At 38.9% G+C, this 21,606-nt stretch overlaps 1 protein-coding gene across 5 annotated transcripts in view; it reads left to right on the top strand.

Annotated features, from left to right (window-relative positions):
- Positions 1 to 21,606, top strand: part of PHLPP2 (PH domain and leucine rich repeat protein phosphatase 2) — an 80,079-nt gene that overhangs the window by 34,873 nt on the left and 23,600 nt on the right. For all 5 annotated transcript variants that reach the window (XM_036345763.1, XM_036345761.1, XM_036345762.1 and 2 more), the window contains 4 exons: positions 4,251 to 4,441; positions 15,457 to 15,582; positions 16,907 to 17,061; positions 21,115 to 21,261. In XM_036345763.1, coding sequence (XP_036201656.1) covers positions 4,251 to 4,441; positions 15,457 to 15,582; positions 16,907 to 17,061; positions 21,115 to 21,261 — 619 coding nt within the window. The remainder of the gene's footprint in view (positions 1 to 4,250; positions 4,442 to 15,456; positions 15,583 to 16,906; positions 17,062 to 21,114; positions 21,262 to 21,606) is intronic.

Genomic DNA, 21,606 nt, shown 5'->3' with positions numbered 1-21,606 from the left:
TTAAACTTGAGAAACTAAGACCTAAGGATATATGAAGACTGGTTTGGGATTATGAAACTAGATGGTGGAACTGTTTAGCCATCACTGCTTCTCAGAGTTTTTTGCTGAAATACTTCGAAGAGCAGAATTTTTTTGTGTTGTATGGGGAGCCTATTGCAAATTTGAAATTTGTTTTGAGGTTTCCTGTTTTATTCTTTAAATGTAAGCAAATATTTCATTTTTACACCCAACATATCAGCCAATATTTATTTACTTGTCTTTATCTTTTTATTTTGAGCTAGCTTTAGATTTTCAGAGCAGCTGGAAAGATAATACAGAGAGCTCCTGCACACTCTACCTTCATGCAGCCATTGAATTGTTCAGTAGTGCTTCAGCTTTTCTCTAGCTTCTTTCAAATTTTTTTTTTTTGTTTTTAATTTTCTACAGTTTGATTATTAAGCGTCTGGGCTTGAATTCCTTTGGGTTTATCCTATTTGGGGTTCATTGAACTTCTTTAAATTGTTTTATTAATCCTCACCCAAGGATATTTTTTCATTGATTTTTATAGAGAGAGAGGAAAGAAAAGGAAGAGACAGAGAGAGAAACATCGATGTGAAAGAGACACATCAATTGGCAATTGGTTGTCTCCTGCATGCACCCTGACCAGGGCTGGGGAACCTGCAACTGAGGGATGTGTCATTGACTGGACTCTAACCCAGGATCCTTCAGTCTGCGGGCCTATACACTGAGCTAACCTGGCTAGGGCTCACTGAACTTGAATCTATAAGTTATGTCTTTCACTTGTGAAGTTCTCACCTATTATTATTTTTTTATTGCTTTTAAAGAGCGAGGAAGGGAAAGGAAGAGAGAAACATTAATGATGAGAGAGAATCATTGATTGGCTGCCTCCTGTGTGCTTCCTACTGGGGATCTAGCCCAAAACCTGGGCATGTGTCTGACTGGGAATCAAACCAGCAACCTTTTGGTGCACGGGGCTATGTTTAACCAATTGAGCCGCACCAGCCAGGGCTCATCTATTATTTCTTGAGATAATTTTTTTTTCTTCAAATAATTTTCAAGCATTGTACTTTCTTCTCTCCCTCTGATTCTGTCCCTTAGTTCACTTTTCAGTTTTTGGCATGCTGTTTAGGATCACATTGACTCTTAGGTACATCAAGGGTGAGCCCACTTTATTGACAACTACATAGGATCTGTTTTCCAGAGCTCCTTTCTGTTCGAGATGTCCTGGTGCTTTAATCCGCTCTGTTGGGTACTTCCCACAATTGCATCCACACTCCAGGGCTCAGCAGCAGGAGACAGACAGTGCAATAGGTTTCACCCCCCTGAGAGTTGTTTATTTTAAAATATATTTTACTGTTTTTTTTTACAGAGAGGAAGGGAGAGGGATAGAGAGTTAGAAACATCGGTGAAAGAGAAACATCTATCAGCTGCCTCCCGCACACCCCCTACTGGGGATGTGCCCGCAACCCAGGTACATGCCCTTTACCAGAATCGAACCTGGGACCCTTCAGTCCGCAGGCTGACGCTCTATCCACTGAGCCAAACCGGTTAGGGCCCCCTGAGAGTTTTGTAGGTGCCCGGGTCCCCCACCATTGCAGCCATTCAGGGCGATGAGACTTGAGAAAATGAACAAAAGGGGGCATAACAAGAAAAAAAATGAGGAATTTCCCCCACTTTCTCTGAGTGTTAGACCTTTTTCTCACTCCTCAAGGTAGAGCTGAGGGCTTCTCCGAGAGCTCTCTGTCTACACCAATGCCCACTTCTGGGTTTTGGGCTTTTCTTGAGTCCTGGCTGGAGGATGTCAGAGGAAGAAAAAGTGTAAGCTCACCACCGGTTATGTGGTATTTCAAATTCTGTTCTTCTTCCCTAACCTACCACTACTATTTAGTTTTCGGGGTCCTCATCCAGCTGCTGCATGTGTTTTCTGTCCAGGATTTATAGGTGCATTCAGTGCGGGAGACAGGGGAGTGTGCTTTCTCCATGTTATCAGAACCAGGAAGTACTTCATTTGCATAATAGTGCAATTTAACACTAAAAATTTATTGTTTTGCCTTTCAGTTTATATTCATAGTCTATCTGGATGACTTCATTTTTTATTCTTTGTTTGTTTTGAGTATCATTATGATCTCCTGGGCTTGTATATATTTATTTCAACGCATTACAGCCATTCCCTTTAGGCTCAGCTTGTCCCATCTCTGCTAGTGGGAGCTCTTTTCAGTTGGCTCCTATGTCCTTCCAACATGACTCCAAAAGTCTTTGGTAGCATTCTGGATTTTCCATTAAGTTCTTACACAACAAAATGTCCTAAGCTATTCTTTTCATTGTCTGACTCAGAGTAGGAATAGAACATTTTTTAAGGACTTAGGGTTCATTTTAATGAAAAATGATATTTAGATGTTATGCTATAGGCAGTGGAGATACTCATTGCTACAGGGTTGCCCTTAATTCTCTTTTTGGAAATGTTTTTTAAATTATAAAAGCAATCCATTTTCTCTAGAACATTTGAAAGTATAGGTATATAAGGGTATTAAAATTATTCCTTATTTTCCACTTAGAATTTTGGCTTTTGAGACTGGGAAACTAGTTTTTAAAATTAGAACTATCAAAAAAAAAAAAATTAGAACTATCAGATATTCTAAATTCTTATTTGAACCTCCTCATTTTGTGTTTTTTTAATTTTTTTATTTTTATCACTTTCAGAAGGTTAGAGACTTGAGGCACTCTGGATGTTTACAAAGTCTCCAAAATTAATAATAAAATAGCATGTTTGTTGGAGGGATCACTTTGTAAATTATATATATATCTAACCGCTATGCTGTACACCTGATGCTAATATGAAATAAGGTTGAATGTCAACTGTAACTGAAAAATAAAAAAGTATTAAAGGTTTTATTTCTAAAATATTCAAATTGATTGAATTTAATTAATTCAAACATATTGAATTCAATGAGAAAAAAAAAACCCCACCAGAATTTAATGTTCCCTTCTGAGAGTGGTGGTAGATAGATTTAGAAGTTTCCTCTGTAAGAAAATATATAGAGAAATAAAACCAAGAAAAAAAAGAGACAAAAAGTTATGCATCAATTGCAACATCTGTTTCATGTAAACTTTAAAAGAGATTGGTAAGCAATTTAGAAGCATGATAAACTATAATGAAGTCCCATTTTTATATTTAGTAGAACTTTGTAATAAATGATGCTGTTAACCAAGTTGGGGAATATAAAAGCAATGTCAGGTTTGGGGAAAATAATGAGGTAAAAAAATCAAAGAACTTTATTGAGATGCTAGAGCCCCGGTGCATGAAATTTGTGTACTGGGCGATGGGGGGCGGGGGTCCCGGTCCCTCAGCCAGGCCTGTGCCCTCTTGCAGTCCGGAAGCCCTTGGGGGATGTCCGACTGCTGTGGAGGTGGGAGAGCTCCCGCCACCCCCGCTGCGCTCACCAGCCATGAGCCCAGCTTCTGGCTGAGCGATGCTTCCCCTGTGGGAACACACTGAGCACTAGGGGGCAGCTCCTGCATTGAGCGTCTGCCCCCTTGTGGTCAGTGCATGTCATAGCGACCAGTCATTTCACCATTTGGCCGATTTGCATATTAGCCTTTTATTATATAGGATAGCTCACATATCGTAAAATTCACCCTTTAAAAGTACACAATTCAGTGCTTTTTAATTTTTTTCTTTAATCCTCACCTGCAGATATGTTTTTACTGATTTTTAGAGAGTGAGGAAGTAGGGGAGAGAGAGAAACATCAATGAGAAAGAAACAATGATCAGTTGCCTCCCTTATGTATGCTCTCTAAACCAAAATTCATATACTCCCATTATATAACTTCAGTGATAGATGACATTTTAGTACTAAGATTTTTAAAAAATATATATTTTATTGATTTTTTTACAGAGAGGAAGGGAGAGGGATAGAGAGTTAGAAACATCGGTGAAAGAGAAACATCGATCAGCTGCCTCCTGCACACCCCCTACTGGGGATGTGCCCACAGCCAAGGTACATGCCCTTGACCGGAATCAAACCTGGGACCCTTCAGTCCGCAGGCCGACGCTCTGTCCACTGAGCCAAACCAGTCAGGGCTAAGATCTTATTTTGTAATACTTATATTGCTTGGTTGCTTACATCTCTAAACCAGGTTGCTGTATGTTGACACATAATACTTCCTTTTTTCCTTTTAGTGTTTTTCTTCTACTTAAAGTGTGGCTTCTAAGTACTGTTGTTGTTTTTTTTCTTTTTCTTTTTTTTCAGAGAAACCATGCCAGATGGATCAACTGGATCGAATCCTTCTCTCTGGCATCTATAATGTACGCAAGGGGAAGACTCAGCTGCATAAGTGGGCTGAACGCCTAGTTGTTCTCTGTGGCACCTGCCTCATCGTTTCCTCAGTGAAGGACTGTCAAACTGGAAAGATGCACATTTTGCCTCTTGTTGGGGGAAAGGTAAGACTCACAAAGATGAATTATTCTTCATTTGATCATCTTAATTTTAAAAAATCATATGCTTTTTATAGCTTTTTCACATCTTTTAAAAGAAAACAATATGAGCATTGTTAATGCTTACATCACAAAACTGGTCTTTAAGAGTTCTTAGGTTTAAATGAAAAAACTGACTCAGGCTAATTTAAGCATCAAGCAGCTTTGTTTACATTACAGACTTTATGGGAGAGCCAAATGGTATCCATGCCCCAAGTTCTGCTGTGGAGTCCTTTGGAAGATACTCATGTCTCCATTGGTAGTCACTGGTAACACCAAGAGCAGACAGAAGATTCTAACACTAGAAGCTGCTTTTGGAGACTAGAAGTAGCTGCCATTATCCATCACCAATATAGATTCTTTCTAGTTTCTCCTCTCTCCCTTGTTAGACTAAAATTCAGACTGCGGGGCGTCAAAAGTCTCCAGCCAGCAGCCATGGAGACGTCATTTTTTGCATCTGTACTAGAGAATTTCCCATCAAAGGCAATCTGAATTTAAGAGAGCCTCCAGACAAAATGGCTGTAAATTCATGCTTTGAAACATCCAATCTGCATGTCTATACAGCAGTGTAGATAAAATATGCATAATATAAAGATAAATATATAAAAAAGATATAGCTGGGCTTAAGAATATAGAATAAAAATGTAAGTGGTGAGTAGGTCTGAAACTGAGGACCTTCTGGGCTCTGGGTCTCAAAGGTTGCGGCCACCCAGGAGTTCAGCTGTTGTAAGTATTTGGGTCTAAAAGTGCTCTGCTCATGATGAGGGACTTGGCACCGTCTTATTGCTTAAAGCCAGGAGATGAGTAGTAGTCTTTGTTCCTGAAAGAAAGCTGGAAAAAACACACCAAAACCAAAAAACCAAAACTGTTAACCAGTCACTGGAACCAAGGCTGATTTCTATCTATGGTCCCAAAGAAGTGAGAGGACCCAATTATATGGCTTGTGAGCAGGAAATGATCAAGCTCCAACTGGCTTAATGAATGAATGTATGTAATTCCCATATCAACCATGGGGCAGGAACCCAGCACCACCAGTATGAGACCTGGTTCTGGCCTTGGGGGGGCTGAAGGAATGAATGAAGAAAGTAAGTAAAATTTCTCCAAAGGGAGAAAATGAGTGAGGGCAAGGTTGGGGATTGGTGGGGAAGAAACGTGAGACAGAGCAAGAAAGAAAAAAAAAAGAAACTTACATTCAAGTAATTCTTGCCCATTCTTTCTCTTTCCTCATAATAGAACAGAATTTTGTTTAGGGTAGCAGTATACCAAGATAAAAAAACCTCCCAACCTCCCTTGCAAGTATAAACAAAAGTTTAAAAAAGTTTCCAGGTGGGACTTTTGGGAAAACCCTTCAAAATGGGGCAGGCATGAATGGCTTGACTCTTTACCCTACTTTGTCTTCCCAACACAGTCGCCCAGTGTTGGAGGTGGAGCAGTCATATGGTGATGGAGAATGGCAAGCATATGCGGAGTGTGATCATTTGGAAAGTAGAAAGCATTTGGGTCTCTGGTGGCATTGTGGAGCTGCTGTACCAGTTATGGACTGACTCTGTATTTAAGCCACTGTTTGACAGCTTAATAAATTAATTGATGTGCTGAAGAATTTCACATATAAAAATACAAAAGAGCCGAAGCCGGTTTGGTTCAGTGGATGGAGCGTCGGCCTGCGGACTGAGGGGTCCCGGGTTCGGTTCCGGTTGGGGGCGTGTGCCTGGGTTGCGGGCACATCCCCAGGGGGTGTGCAGGAGGCGGCTGGTCGATGTTTCTCTCTCATTGGTGTTTCTGGCTCTCTGTCTCCCTTCCTCTCTATAAGAAATCAATAAAATATATTTTAAAAAAAAAATACAAAAGAGCCCTTAAAGGAGGTGCTGGTATACATTAATAGGAGTTCTAGAGAAGAGAGTAGAGGAGAATGGAAAGCAATAATGGTTGAAATAATGGTTGAAATTTTTCTGGAAGTAAAGACAAACTTGAGTGTTCAGATAAAAAATATATAGTGTACCAAGTAGGATAAATAAAAATAAATCTACATCTAGACACATTGCAGAACATGAAGGACAAAGAGCAAATAATAAAAGCTTCCAGAGAGAAAAAGATTACCTACAAAGAATTGACAGGCCAACAATAGTCTTCTTTTCATCAAAGTATGTGCTAGAAGACTACACAATTGCTGAAAGAAAATAAATGTCAACCTGTGTTTTATAGCCAGCTGAGTTATCTTAGGAGAGTCAAGGCAAAATAGGACATTTTAGGACAAAGACTGACATTCTCACCGAAAGAACTAATGAAGGATGTACCTCTAAAAAACAACCCCCTCCTAAAGAAAAGAAAGTAAAAGAAAAAATAGAACAACAAAGGAAAGTAAATTCAGAGGGAAGATATTTTATATAAGAAATGATAAATGCAGAAATTGATAAAATGTGGTAAACATATTTATTATGAAATTTTTAAAAAACTTATATATTTTGCCCTAGCCGGCTTGGCTCAGTGGATAGAGCATCAGCCTGCGGACTGAAGGGTCCCAGGTTCAATTCTGGCCAAGGGCACATGCCTGGGTTGTGGGCTCGATCCCCAGTAGGGGGTGTGCAGGAGGCAACGATCAATGATTCTCTCTCATCATTGATGTTTCTATCTCTCTCTCCTTCTCTTTTCCTCTCTGAAATCAATAAAGAAATACATTTAAAAAAAAACTTACATATTTTAATTATGAAATTAAACTACTAGAGTACAAACTACCCTGAAAAATATTCAGGATGTGGTGGTACGTTCCATAATAAAGTGTGATGCAGTCTTGGGATAAGAGAATAGAAACACCAAGTAGCTTTCATCGTTATTCGAAAAATTAAGTATGCATTTAAAAATTTTAAGGATAACTACTAAAAGTAGAGGGGAGAAAGAGAATATAAAATACCTGTAATGCTAAAAGAAGACAGGAGAAGAGTTGGAAAAAAGCAAAATAAATTGCATGGTAAGTTATCACAAGTTGTAATAGAAATAAATCCAAATATATCAGTAATCACAATAATTGCAAATATCAGATTATTATTTAAATCTTACTACTTGCTATTCAGAAGAGACACCTAAAACTTAGAAGGTTGAACATGAAGTGATGTAAAAATTGCACTAATCAAATAGCAACCAAAATAAAATTGCTATAGTTATAGTAACATACAAAACATTTACACGAATATCTATATACAACAAAGGACTTGTATCCAGAATATATAAAGAACTTTAACAACACAGTGATAGACAAGTAACTTAGTAAAAAACAGAGCTAAAGATTTGAACAGACCCTTTACAAAAGAGGATATACTGATGGCAGATAAACACATGAAAAGATTCTCATCATCATTAGTTATTAGAGAAATGCTGATTAAAATCACAGTTAGATACTACACTAGAATGACTAAAATAAAAAGACTGATGAATACCTCGTTATCAAAGATGGGGAGCAACTGAAACACATACATCATTGGTTGGAATGCAGTCACTTTGGAAACCTTTTTTTTGTTTATTTGTTTCTTAGAAAGTTAAACACATGCTTATTAGATGATCCGCCAGCTCTTCTAGGTATTGGGAAATGAACATATATCTTTATAACGACTTTAAGTGAATAATTCCCTGAAACTACAAGCCGCCCCTAATATTCATTGACTAGTGAATGAACATCTTGTATATCCATACGGTGGAATACTGCTAAGCAATAAAAAGGAACGAACTGATACATATAAGAACAAGGATGAATCTCAAAAGCATTAATCTAAGTGAAAGAGGCCAGGTATAAAAAATTCTTTTTACTGTATGATTCCATTTGTATAATTTAAAAAAGACAAGAAAACTATAATGAAAGGAAACAAATGACTGGTTATCAGGTTATGGAGGGAAGGGGATTGACTGCCAAAGGGCACAAGGGAAATTTGGGGGGTGATGGGGTTATACAACTATATTCATTTATAAGAACCTACCAAATTGTTCACTTAGAACCAGTGAATTAAAAAAGAAAATCTACAAATTTTATGTAAATTGTGCCTCAATAAAACTTACCTCCCAAAAAAGACTAATGCAGAAGCATTACAGGGAAAAAGAGGTTCACTACAAATTGATGAGAGCAATATTTCACCATGAATATTTAATAATTCTGAGGTTGCACATTTTACAATGTAGTCCGAACATATATAATACAAAAATTAACAATTACCCAGAGAAGTTGACAAGTTAACTTTTCTTGTGTGTGTAAATCCTCACTTAAGGAATTTTTCCCATTGCCTTTTTGTAAAGAAAGTGAGAGCCCTAGCTGGTTTGGCTCAGTGGATAGAGTGTTGGCGTGCGGACTAAAGGGTCCCAGGTTCAATTCCAGTCAAGGGCACATGCCCAGGTTGCGGGCTCAATCCCTAGTTGGAGGTGTGCAGGAGGCAGCCGATCAGTGATTCTCTCTCATTATTGATGTTTCTATCTCTCTCTCCCTTCCTCTCTGAAATCAATAAAAATGCATTTTAAAGACAGCTGATTCTCACAGCCACTTGGCCTGGAGGTCAAACCCTCCCTGGTATTAGCTACAACAATCAAGGCTTAACTACAAGACTGCGCACAAAGACCACTAGGGGGTGCACCAAGAAAGCATAACAAAATGCGGAGACAAAGAAACAGGACAAAATTGGCAATGGAAGATATAGAGTTCAGAACCACACTTTTAAGGTCTCTCAAGAACTGTTTAGAAGCCGCTGATAAACTTAATGAGATCTACAAGAAAACTAATGAGACCCTCGATGTTATGATGGGGAACCAACTAGAAATTAAGCATACACGGACTGAAATAACGAATATTATACAGACTCCCGATAGCAGACCAGAGGAGCGCAAGAATCAAGTCAATGATTTGAAATGCGAGGAAGCAAAAAACACCCAACCGGAGGGGCGGAATGAAAAAAGAATCCAAAAATGCGAGGATAGTGTAAGGAGCCTCTGGGACAGCTTCAAGCGTACCAACATCAGAATTATAGGGGTGCCAGAAGATGAGAGCGAGCAAGATATTGAAAACCTATTTGAAGAAATCATGACAGAAAACTTCCCCCACCTGGTGAAAGAAATGGACTTACAGGTCCAAGAAGCGCGGAGAACCCCAAACAAAAGGAATCCAAAGAGGACCACACCAAGACACATCATAATTAAAATGCCAAGAGCAAAAGACAAAGAGAGAATCTTAAAAGCAGCAAGAGAAAGAAACTCAGTTACCTACAAGGGAATACCCATACGACTGTCAGCTGATTTCTCAACAGAAACTTTGCAGGCCAGAAGGGAGTGGCAAGAAATATTCAAAGTGATGAATACCAAGAACCTACAACCAAGATTACTTTATCCAGCAAAGCTATCATTCAGAATTGAAGGTCAGATAAAGAGCTTCACAGATAAGGAAAAGCTAAAGGAGTTCATCACCACCAAACCAGGATTATATGAAATGCTGAAAGGTATCCTTTAAGAAGAGGAAGAAGAAGAAAAAGGTAAAGATACAAATTATGAACAACAAATATGCATCTATCAACAAGTGAATCTTAAAAAATCAAGTGAATAAATAATCTGATGAACAGAATGAACTGGTGATTATAATAGAATCAGGGACATAGAAAGGGAATGGACTGACTATTCTTGCGGGGGAAAGAGGTGTGGGAGATGCGGGAAGAGACTGGACAAAAATCGTGCACCTATGGATGAGGAAAGTGGGTGGGGAGTGAAGGCGGAGGGTGGGGAGGGAACTGGGAGGAGGGGAGTTATGGGGGGAAAAAGAGGAACAAATGTAATAATCTGAACAATAAAGATTTAATTAAAAAAAAAAGAAAAATGCATTTTAAAAAATAGAAAAAGAAAAAAGAGAGTGGGGGGGGTGGGGAGAGAGGGAGAGAGAAACATCAGTGTGAGAGAGACACATTGATTAGTTGCCTCCTGCATGCGCCCCGATGGGCCTGGTATCAAACCTGCAACCCAGGCACGTGCCCTTTACCAGGAATTGAACCCACAACCCTTCCATGCATGGGCTGTTCTCTAACTACTCAAGACACACAGGCCAGGGCTGACAAATTAACTTCTAGTGGGAGATTTACAAACTTTTTTCAGTATTAGACATTGTATGATTATATTTTTCTGTGTCAACATCCCATAATGAATATTTAAAAGGGAAAATTATTGTAAAACAATCAGTATCTGTTATTCATTTCAATAAGATTCTTTATTTTGACACAGACTCATTCAACTGCAATGTTCTATTGCTAAGAAAAATGTTCATGCTGTGAGCATCACAATAGAAAGTTATAAATATTATTTAATTTTATTGATCTTTTTAATATGGTTCTTTTTTGCTGAAACTATTTTATGTTTCTGCCACTTGATTCAGTGTTTACTTGGCACCAGAAACCTAGTGATTTATGAGTAGCACTCGGAAATTTCCAGCCAACTCACTAAGATTTAGTAGCTATGATATACCAAAGCTAGATGTCAGACAAAGATGTAAATATAGTTACTATAAAAAGATTTCATCCTCATCAAAGCTTTTTAGGTTGGACTTTTGGACTTGGAAATTTTTCTTTGAAGATAGCTGTTATGCTGTGAATCCCCACTGCCATCCCAGATGGGAACGGAGTTTGCCTCTTTCCTCAAGCTTGGTGAAAGAGGTTTCAGCAGGATGCGAGAGAGCTTGATGGAGGTCTCCTGCAGTAAAGGGGGCATAATGGACCGGTGTCCTGACTTCTGACCAGGAAGTCCTGAGGATAAGAGATAGGCTATCTGACTGCTTTGGTGATAGCTCATGCGTTAGGATTTTGTGTACTCCTTGCGTTGGTCAGTTTGTGACTCAGATGGATTGAGAGAGAAAGCGAGAGTCATTGGTTGAGTGGGTGGATTCTCTTAGAACATGTCCAGTAGGGCCACCTGAAGGGGCAAACAGGCTTTACCAGAGGACAGGCTGTAAATGGACCATCAGATTCCTTTGGGTATGAGGAGGGAGTGGTTAGTTGCTGGAATAACATTCATTAGCCAGGTCAAGGGACCTGGGAGAAGCCATCGTTGGTTGGGTTGGGGTTGGTGGGGATAATCCAAAGAACCCTCTGAAGGACCCATTGAAATTGGCTTTTAAATTCCCTTTAAAGTCTGCTGGGCCCAGAGTGTGGAGTGAGGTTATGCTGCTCGCCTAGTCAGAACCTTTGGGCTTAGTTTCTCTGTCCTTCCTCCCCTTCCACTTCAGCCCTGGAGGGAGTCAGAAATGGCATCTAGCCCGGCACCTAGTGAGTAAGGGAAGAGGTGAGTCCACAAAGCAGGCCAGGGCACCCCTTGCAGGCAGGCAGCTACCTCCACTGTGCTCAAGTGTTAGGGGAAAGGGTTGGAGCAGTCTAACATTTGAATGGAAACTTTGCCTCTTACCATGTAGGCCTGTTCTGGAGATTCTTGTCCTGAATCAGCAAAATTCTTGCATCACAGGGACTTGTACTTGCTGTTGCTGCTTCTCCCTCAGGTGTCCTTGCCTTGCTCCTTGCCCCCCTTAGGGTCATTGTTCACATGTTACTTCCTCAGTGAGTCCTTCCTTGACTTCCTACTCATTATTCGGACCACCCACCCTGTTCCCCTCCAAGCCCTTACCCTGCTCTATTTTTCTTCATATTACTCATTATATAGCATGTCACAGTTTTGGTGTTAGAGTGTTTGTCCCCTTTCAAATATAAACTCCATTGAGAGCACGGAGGGGCTTTGCTATTTTCCCCCTGTTGTGTCTCCAACATCCAGAATAACAATGTATTTATTCAACAAATATTTAATTATCAAATTAAGACTATTTTGTGATTTAAAGAATCATAAATAAATTTACTCATGATTATGCACTGAGTTCTCTTTCAACATACTTGTTAAATAAGTATTCTTTTGCTTTTCATAACTAGTTTTATTGAGATACAATTAACAAACCATACAATTCATCCATTTAAAGTGTACTATTTAAGTCCTGGCCTGGTAGCTAAGCTGGTTAGAGCGTTGTCCTGAAACACCAAGGTTGCGGGTTTGATCCCTGTAAGGCAGTGGTTCTCAACCTTCTGGCCCTTTAAATACAGTTCCTCATGTTGTGACACAACCAGTGTGCCGACCACTGTCATAGAAGATGAAAACCTAGCCGTTTATTTTATCTTCATGCTCATGAAGTGAGCCTGCGTGTCATACATACAGAGGTAGTGACTGTCTCCTGGCGAGAAGGGAACGTTCACATTCTCCATCCCCTGCGTCTCCAGAGGCGTGAGAGCGCTGGAGGCTGTGTCCCTCTGGGACGAGGCTGTGGGTGGGTGGGTGTGGTCTTTAACATTTTGGGCACATGAGAGCCTGATGAGTTTGAAAAGGGGAAGAGGCAGCCCCATCTTTGCCCAGGAAAACTTCTATTTTCGCTACTCACATATTTCTCTCTGTGAGCCCCCTGGAAAGTGAGGCGTGGGCTGCCAGGCATTATCAAGAAAGATGTAAAAATGAATTTTACATGATGTTGTCTAAGGCATGTTCTGAAAATTGTATTTTAAACATGTATAAGCCCTAACCCAAATTTGACAGCCTTTTCTCAGTTACTTAAATACATTTGAAGTGTCATTTAATGAGGCTAAAATCTGAATAATGTAACTGTAATTTTCAACCTTAAAACATTTGAAGAAAGCTTAGATGTTCTTGCTATTCTACAGAATATCAAGAAACCTTAAGAACTTGTCAGTCTTCTGAAAAGAGGACATTAATAACTCCCTTTCTTGTACTTGTAACTATAGTTTCATTCACCTGAACACCTCAGAATTCCTAAAGCAGTGCTGACAACCACCAGATTTGCCAAATTTCATGTCAGTGCTGATCACTTGCTCTTGCCTCCAGAAAAAGTGCTTTTTTTCTGCATTGGTGGCGCCAGACCCAAGAAGTAACTATGTTGAGATAAGTAAAATGGAAGTTTCCTCCTGTACTAGGTAATTGTTAGTTCCCTGGTTAGACTGGAAGAAGAATCCACTATTTCATGATAAGCAGGGAGACATATAATTCATTCTACATCAGGGAATTCATTCATGAGTAAGTGGACTGTGTGTTTTGGATTAGTAAACAGTACACCTGTGACCATCATTTGAACAGACTTCACTTGTCGTCTCTGCACAGTGTGTCATGACGGACGGTGTGGTTCAGCAGCTACAGAGCTGGGCGCGAGGGAAGTCTGTGCCACAGAAGGACTTACAAAACCGAACTTGATCATTATGTGTCATTTTCTAATACAAGATGTTCAGTGTGTCTTTAGGTTACATTTATATCGTGGATTAAAATTTATAGTGAACTTTAAAAAAAAATTATTTTCATTGTTACTTCATAACTGTAGTGTTGCTACTGTTATGAATCGTAATGTAAATATCTGATATGCAGGATGGTCTTAGGTGACCCCTGTGAAAGGGTCGTTTGACCGCCAAAGGGGTCGCGACCCACAGGTTGAGAACCTCTGCTGTAAGGGCACATACAAGAATCAACCCATCACTTGGCTGGTGTGGTTCAGTGATTGAGCATCAACCCATGACTCAGGAGGTCACAGTTCATTTCCCAGTCAGGGCACATGCCCGGATTGTGGGCTCGATCCTTAGTACGGGGCATGCAGGAAGCAGCCAATTGATGATTCTCATAATTGATGTTTGATATCTCTCCCTCTCCCTTCCTCTCTGAAATCAATACAAAAAAATATAGCCTTAGCTGGTTTGGCTCAGTGGATAGAGTATCAGCCTGCGGACTGAAGGATCCCGGGTTCGATTCTGGTCAAGGGCACATGCCTGGGTTGTGGGCTCAGTCCCCAGTGGGGGTGGGGGTGCAGGAGGCAGCCGATCAATGATTCTCTATTATCATTGATGTTTCTATCTCTCCCTCTCCCTTCCTCTCTGAAATCAATAAAAATATCTAAAAAGAGTAAACATCAATTATAATAAATATGTGTGTGTGTATATATATATATATATATATATGAATCAACCAATAAAAGCATAAGTGGAACAACAAATTGATGTCTCTCTCTCTCTCTCAACACATTAAAAAAAATTAAAGTGTACAATTTAATGTCTTTTAATGTACTTGAAGAGTCATACAACCATTATCACAATCAATTTTAGAATATTTTCATGACTTTGAAAAGGAAACCGACCCTCCTTAGCCATAATTTTCCCAGCCCTAGTCACCTACTAATCTCCTTTCTGGTCTACGGCCACACCACCCTGAACGCGCCCGATCTCGTCTAATCTCCTTTCTGTCTCTACAGATATGCTGATTCTGGACACTTCAGATAAATGGAATCATACAATGTATGGTTCTTTATGACTGGTTTCTTTTACTTAGCATAATGTTTTCAAGGTTTATACATGTTGTAGTATATATCAATATTTTATTCCTGTTTATTGCTGAATAATATTTCACTACGGCTATACCACATTTTTGTACTTTCACCTATTGGACATTTAGGTTGTTCCCACTTTTATGAATAATACTGCTATAATTTATAAGTTTTTGTATGGATGTATGTTTTCAGTTCTCTTGGGTCTATACTTAGAAGTGGCATTGCTGGGTTATATATTTACTCTGTGTTTAATCTTTTGAGGACTACCACATTGTTTCCCAAGGTAGCTGAACCATTTTATATTCTCACCAGCTGTGTATGATGGTTCCAGTGTCTCCACAACCTTCTGTACTTGTTACCCAACATTTATTACCTGTTTGTTTTTTTTAATTTTATAGCCATCCTAGTGGATGTGATGTGGTATCTCGTGGTTTTGATTTGTATTTAATAACTAATGAAATTGACATCATTTCGTGTGTTTATTGACCATAGTTTTTCGAGAAATGTCTATTCAGATCCTTTGCCATCTTTTAAAAAATTGAGTTATTATCTTGTTATTGTCCTTTGCTTTTTGACTAGGATTTTTAAAAAATGGATTCTGGTTTTCTTTCCTACTCTTCTTCAGGTAGAAGAAGTGAAGCGAAGGCAGTACTCCCTTGCATTCAGCTCAGCTGGAGCCCAGGCTCAGACCTATCATGTCAGCTTTGAGACTTTGGCTGAGTACCAGAGATGGCAACGGCAAGCATCCAAGGTGATAAGCTGTCAAATGGCATGATGTGGCGATAAGAATGTAGAAGCCCAATAGAAATGTATTTTGAAACTAAACTTAATTCCAAGAGAGTGAATTATAATTCTTACTAGTACACATTTTATTCTAGGCCTTTTTTTTGAGTATATAATGAATGAAATAAAGGAATTATTGACAGGTCTTTAACTTATTTATATTTGGATAGTACAAAATGCTTTCAGAAGTATTTTAAGGTGCATTTACCTTTTATGCCACTTCTGTGTGGAGGGTAAGGCCTTGAAGGAATGAGATTCAAATGATTTTCCGTGGACCGTAGTAGTTGGTGATGGATGGAATTATTCCCTAACTGGTAGCCTAGTTTCCTTGGTCTGTTTCCATTTAGCACAGCTTTGATGAACCACTTCAGATTTGAACTTAAGATGGGACATGACCTGTGATCCTGCCACAAACCATTATTCCTGTATGCTGAGGATAATTAGCTTTTCAGCGTAATTTCTACTTTTTTAGCCCGTAATGACAAGTGCTCTAAAGTTGTATTGCAATTTCTAAGTCCTCCTGTTTGCAGAATTTTAACACATTTTTCTTTGTGGAACTAAGTAATTGCATAAAGGGTTGTGTCAATATAATGACCTGTCATCAAAACATGAATGACTTCTCCAGTGGTATTTTGTTTGTTTTGGTTTTTTTTTAGACCCATTTTTTAGAACCCATGTTTTACTAGCATACTATTGTAGAAATATAAACCTCATTTTTGTCTTATTGGATTTTCTGTACTTATATTGTGTAATAAAATCTGCTCGGTATAAATCTAGTTTCAATTTTTAGTAGCTATTGCATTCTTTTGCCCTGAGAAGTTAATATTTTTTGAGCATCTTTTGAATGCTAAGCAGTGTGCTGTGTGCTTGATTATTTAATTTTATCTTCACTTGTGCAGATGTAGAAACTGTACTAGTGAGTAGCACAGTTCATGTGGCTACAGAAGGCCATGTCTTTCAATATCTCACTGCCTCCCAAAGTTTCGTGGTTAGTTTGAATCATCTTAACTTTACTTCTTGCATGAAATGTTACTTTTCCATCTTTATGATTTATATTTCTTAATCTTTTGCTTATAGACATTTTACAGCATGCCTTTGTGTATTCCTAACAGCTTATGGTTTTAGGAAAAGTAAATATTAGCTGGTTTTTATAAATGAATAATTAGGTCTCATTGCCTTTTTTTCTTCTCCTCTTTTTAACCCGGGCCTTTTTGTGTAAATGCCGTTCCATGCTGTGCTGGGCGAGAGCATGCAGTACTAGCTCAGATGCTCTTCTCTTTGACCTTATTCAGGTGGTGTCCCAGCGAATCAGTACTGTCGACCTCTCATGTTACAGCCTCGAGGAGGTTCCTGAGCATCTCTTCTACAGTCAAGATATCACCTACCTCAACTTGCGACATAACTTCATGCAACTAGAAAGGCCAGGGGGCCTTGACACTCTTTACAAGTATGTGGAGAATAGGTTTTCGGACTAACATTAAAAATGAATCATAGCCCTAATCGGTTTGGCTCAGTGGATAGAGTGTTGGCCTGCGGACTGAGGGTCCCAGGCTCGATTCTGGTCAAGGGCATGTACCTAGGTTGCGGGCACATCCCTAGTAGGGAGTGTTGCAGGAGGCAGCTGAATCGATGTTACTCTCTCATCGATGTTCCTAACTATCCCTCTCCCTTCCTCTCTGTAAAAAAAATCAATAAAATATATTTTTTAAAAAATGAATCATAATCAGTACTTTAGTGGTTTTACTTAGGCGTGAGTATGCTTATCATCATCTACGTATTTTCCATTTTTGAAGAGGAAGTAAAATTTTTTATACAGTTTTCCCATTTTCCTTCCCCCTCTATAAAACAGAAAATAGATGCAAAATTTCTGTTACGGAGGCAACATTGAACTGTCATTGATCTAGATTATCTTCTGAATTTACTGATAGTGATGTAGCCAGGGTAAATTGAGAGATTCAGTTTATGGAAGTTTTCGAATCAAAAGTATCAAACATAAGTGACTTAAAGGGAATAGGCCTAATTGAAAGAATTCCACTCCCAGGTTAGGGCTTTTATTTTTCCTTTGAATGTGCTACTGCCAACTCTAACCTTTTACTAGCTATGAAACTTCCCTCTTCTAATAGTGAACTATTTCATTCCTAAGGGACTAAGGTATGACCCATATATTTTCCATTTCCTTTGTTAAAATATATTTCCTATTCCCAGTCTGCACTCATGTCACCTCCCTCTTCCCTTTGAAAATGGATGGCAGTGAATAAATATATGGTATAAGTAATTATCTGGGCTTCTTATGGGGAGGGGAGAAATTGGAAATTAAAGCAGTCAAATTACATGGTGATTAAAAAAATAGTACACATTGAAGTGACATTTTATGTACTTCCTTAGTAACTGATATTTCTAGAATAAATTACAGAAAGCTGTATGATTTTTATCTCACATTTTACAAAGTTTTTCAACTTTAAGCCTATGATTAGTAATGAGATCATTGTTTTAATAATATTGGTATTTAAAAAATAAAAACAAGCTATAATTTTAAGGAAGTGTTTTTTTTAACATTACCTTCTGAGTTGCTGTGAAAATACTGTAAATCTAGTTTGAGGGTTGGATTAGGAAATCAGAAGTTAAGGCACCAAGGCCACAATCAGTATTCAATGTCAGTATAATTAGAAATCAAGAGTTGAGCCCTGGCCTGTTTTTCTCAGTGGTTAGAGCATCAGCCCATGGACTGAAGAGTCGGGGGTTCAATTCCGGTCAAGGGCACATACCTCGATTGCAGGCTTGATCCCAGCCCCAGATGGGGCACATGTGAGAGGCAACCAGCTGATGAGTCTCTCTCACATTGATGTTTATCTCTCTCTGTCTTTCCCCCTTCCTTTCATTCTCTCTAAAAAAATCAATGGAGAAAATATCCTCGGGTGAGGATTAACAAAACAAAAACAGAAATCAAGAGTTGAAAATTTGGAAGAGGAGTATTAGTGTGAGGTACAAGGATTCAAATCTGGAAGCAGGTGATACAGAGCTTCACCGTGGAGAACACCGCCTCAGCCTTACCATCTTGCACCAGTGTATAGTGAAGTACAATACTCCAAAGGAGCATTCATTACCATAGTGACTTCTGCGGGTCCAATTTAGATTAATACTATCTCTGGCTAAGACAGTAGAGATACTTTCACTTGTACCAACAAAATAGAATCACTAGTAATTACTATTTTGTGTTGTCATATTATAGATCATATTACAGTAAAACTCCATATTATATACATGTCTTAAGCTTCATATAAGTGGCCCATTCATTTCAAGTGACATTTGAACCAATATAATTTCAATATGAAGAAAAGTTGCTTATAAAGGGATTTGGTCTACATGTTAGCTATTCCTGTGTCTATGACAGTGATGGCGAACCTTTTGAGCTCGGCGTGTCAGCATTTTGAAAAACCCTAACTTGACTCTGGTGCCGTGTCACATATAGAAATTTTTTGATATTTGCAGCCATAGTAAAACAAAGACTTACATTTTTGATATTTATTTATTTATTTAATTAAATCTTTATTGTTCAGATTATTACAGTTGTTCCTCTTTCCCCCCCCATAGCGCCCCTCCACCCGTTTCCCACCCCACCCTCCGCCCTCACCCCCCAACCCCCACTGTCCTCATCCTTAGGTGCACAATTTTTGTTCAGTCTCTTCCCATATCCCCCACACCCTTTCCCCCCCAAGAATAGTCAGTCCACTCCCTTTCTATGCCCCTGTTTCTGTTATATTCACCAGCTCATTCTGTTCATCAGATTATTTATTCACTTGATTTTTTAAGATTCACTTGTTGATAGATGTGTACTTGTTGTTCATAGTTTGTATCTTTACCTTTTTCTTCTTCTTCCTCTTCTTAAAGGATACCTTTCAGCATTTCATATAATACTGGTTTAGTGGTGATGAACTCCTTTAGCTTTTTCTTATCTGTGAAGCTCTTTATCTGACCTTCAATTCTGAATGATAGCTTTGCTGGATAAAGTAATCTAGGTTGTAGGTTCTTGCTATTCATCACTTTGAATATTTCTTGCCACTGTCTTCTGGCCTGCATAGCTTCTGTTGAGAAATCAGCTGAGAGTCGTATGGGTACTCCCTTGTAAGTAACTGAGTTTCTTTCTCTTGCTGCTTTTAAGATTCTCTCTTTGTCTTTTGCTCTTGGCATTTTAATTATGATGTGCCTTGGTGTGGTCCTCTTTGGATTCCTTTTGTTTGGGGTTCTCTTCGCTTCCTGGACTTGTAAGTCTATTTCTTTCACCAGGTAGGGGAAGTTTTCTGTCATTATTTCTTCAAATAGGTTTTCAATATCTTGCTCTCTCTCTCTTCTTCTGGTACCCCTATACTTCAGATGTTGGTATGCTTGAAGCTGTCCCAGAGGCTTCTTACACTCTCTTCATATTTTTGGATTCTTTTTTTCATTTTGCTTTTCCAGTTGGGTGTTTTTTGCTTCTTCATATTTCAAATCTTTGACTTGATTCTTGCGGTCCTCTAGTCTGCTGTTGGGGGTCTGTATAATATTCTTTATTTCAGTCAGTGTATGCTTAATTTCTAGTTGGTCCTTTATCAGAACCTCGAGGGTCTCATTAGATTTCTTGAGGGTCTCATTAAGTTTATTGGTGGTTTCTAGAAAATTCTTGAAAAACCTTAAAAGTGTGGTTTTGAACTCTATATCCAGTAGTTTGCTTTCCTCCATTTCTGTCATTTGTGTCCTGTTTCTTTGTCTCCGCATTTTTTATGCTTTGCTGTGTTGATAGAGTGGCTTTCTGTGCTAGGTGTCCTATAGGGCCCAGTGGCTCAGCCTCCCCAATTACCTGAGGTAAACACTCTTGGTGCACCCCCTTGTGGGCTTTGTGCACAGTCTTGTTGTAGTTAAGCCTTGATTGTTGTAGGTAATACTGGGAGGGATTGACCTCCAGGCCAATTGGCCGTGAGAATCAGCTGTGTCTGCAGTGGGAGAACTTCTGTGCTAGAGACACCCCTCTGGGGCAAGACTTGCTTCAATGGGGCTTTGGTGGTCACTCTTGATACTTATTTTATATATTTAAATGCCATTTAACAAAGAAAAATCAATAAAAAAAAATGAGTTTGCATGTCACCTCTGACATGTGTGTCATAGGTTCGCCATCACTGGTCTATGAGTTGATTAATTGTTGCTAGGTCTTTGTTGTATTGCATGTAGAAATTTAATAAAGGAAAAGATTTCAAGTATATCAGTGTGACTTAATTATACCAACATAAGCTTGTCTTCAAGATTTTTTGCCTTTTTAAGGAAAAGAGAGACCTCCCATCACACTAGAACTGGTTCCCTTGTAGCCTGGACTGAGCATTGGTCATTTTAGCATCTGTGCTGTGCCAAATGTGGCACATAGTGAGAGCTCAGTGAATATTTGTGGAACAAATTCTATGATGAGCATTTAAATAGATTGCTTTCTCATTCAGTAGTATATATGTAAATAATTTGTGCTTTTGCTTTTTAGATTTTCTCATCTGAAGGGCCTGAACTTGTCCCATAACAAACTTGGGTTGTTTCCTGTATTGTTATGTGAGATTTCTACACTGACTGAGCTAAATCTTTCCTGTAATGGATTTCACGACCTGCCAAGTCAGATTGGCAATCTCCTAAAGTAAGTATCATGACTTGTCACTAGTTTCTTCGTATCCCTGGCAGAATAAGTTACTGGTCTGGCATTTGGACTGAAAGTAGTACCATGTGCTCTCCCAGTGAAATAAGTCCTGTAATTATGAGCATTCTGTCAGCAGCAGTTACTTGCCTACAGCAGTGACTAGTGTCCCTCATTTCAATAGCAGAGGCTCTGGCTATTTTTGATGTTGGAGGGACCATCAATGTCAACTATGTTTAAGCCATCTTACTAAGTTTCTATAGATACTTAGGACATTTTATCATTTATTGGATTCATAAAAATTAGTGACATAAATTAGAATCCATAATTCTAGTTCTGTCCATTCCA

Source organism: Myotis myotis, unplaced genomic scaffold, assembly GCF_014108235.1.
Source record: "Myotis myotis isolate mMyoMyo1 unplaced genomic scaffold, mMyoMyo1.p scaffold_m19_p_19, whole genome shotgun sequence".
Lineage (NCBI taxonomy): Eukaryota > Metazoa > Chordata > Mammalia > Chiroptera > Vespertilionidae > Myotis > Myotis myotis.
The sequence above is the reverse complement of the archived record's forward strand: the minus strand, read 5'-3'. Positions and strand labels throughout refer to the sequence as shown.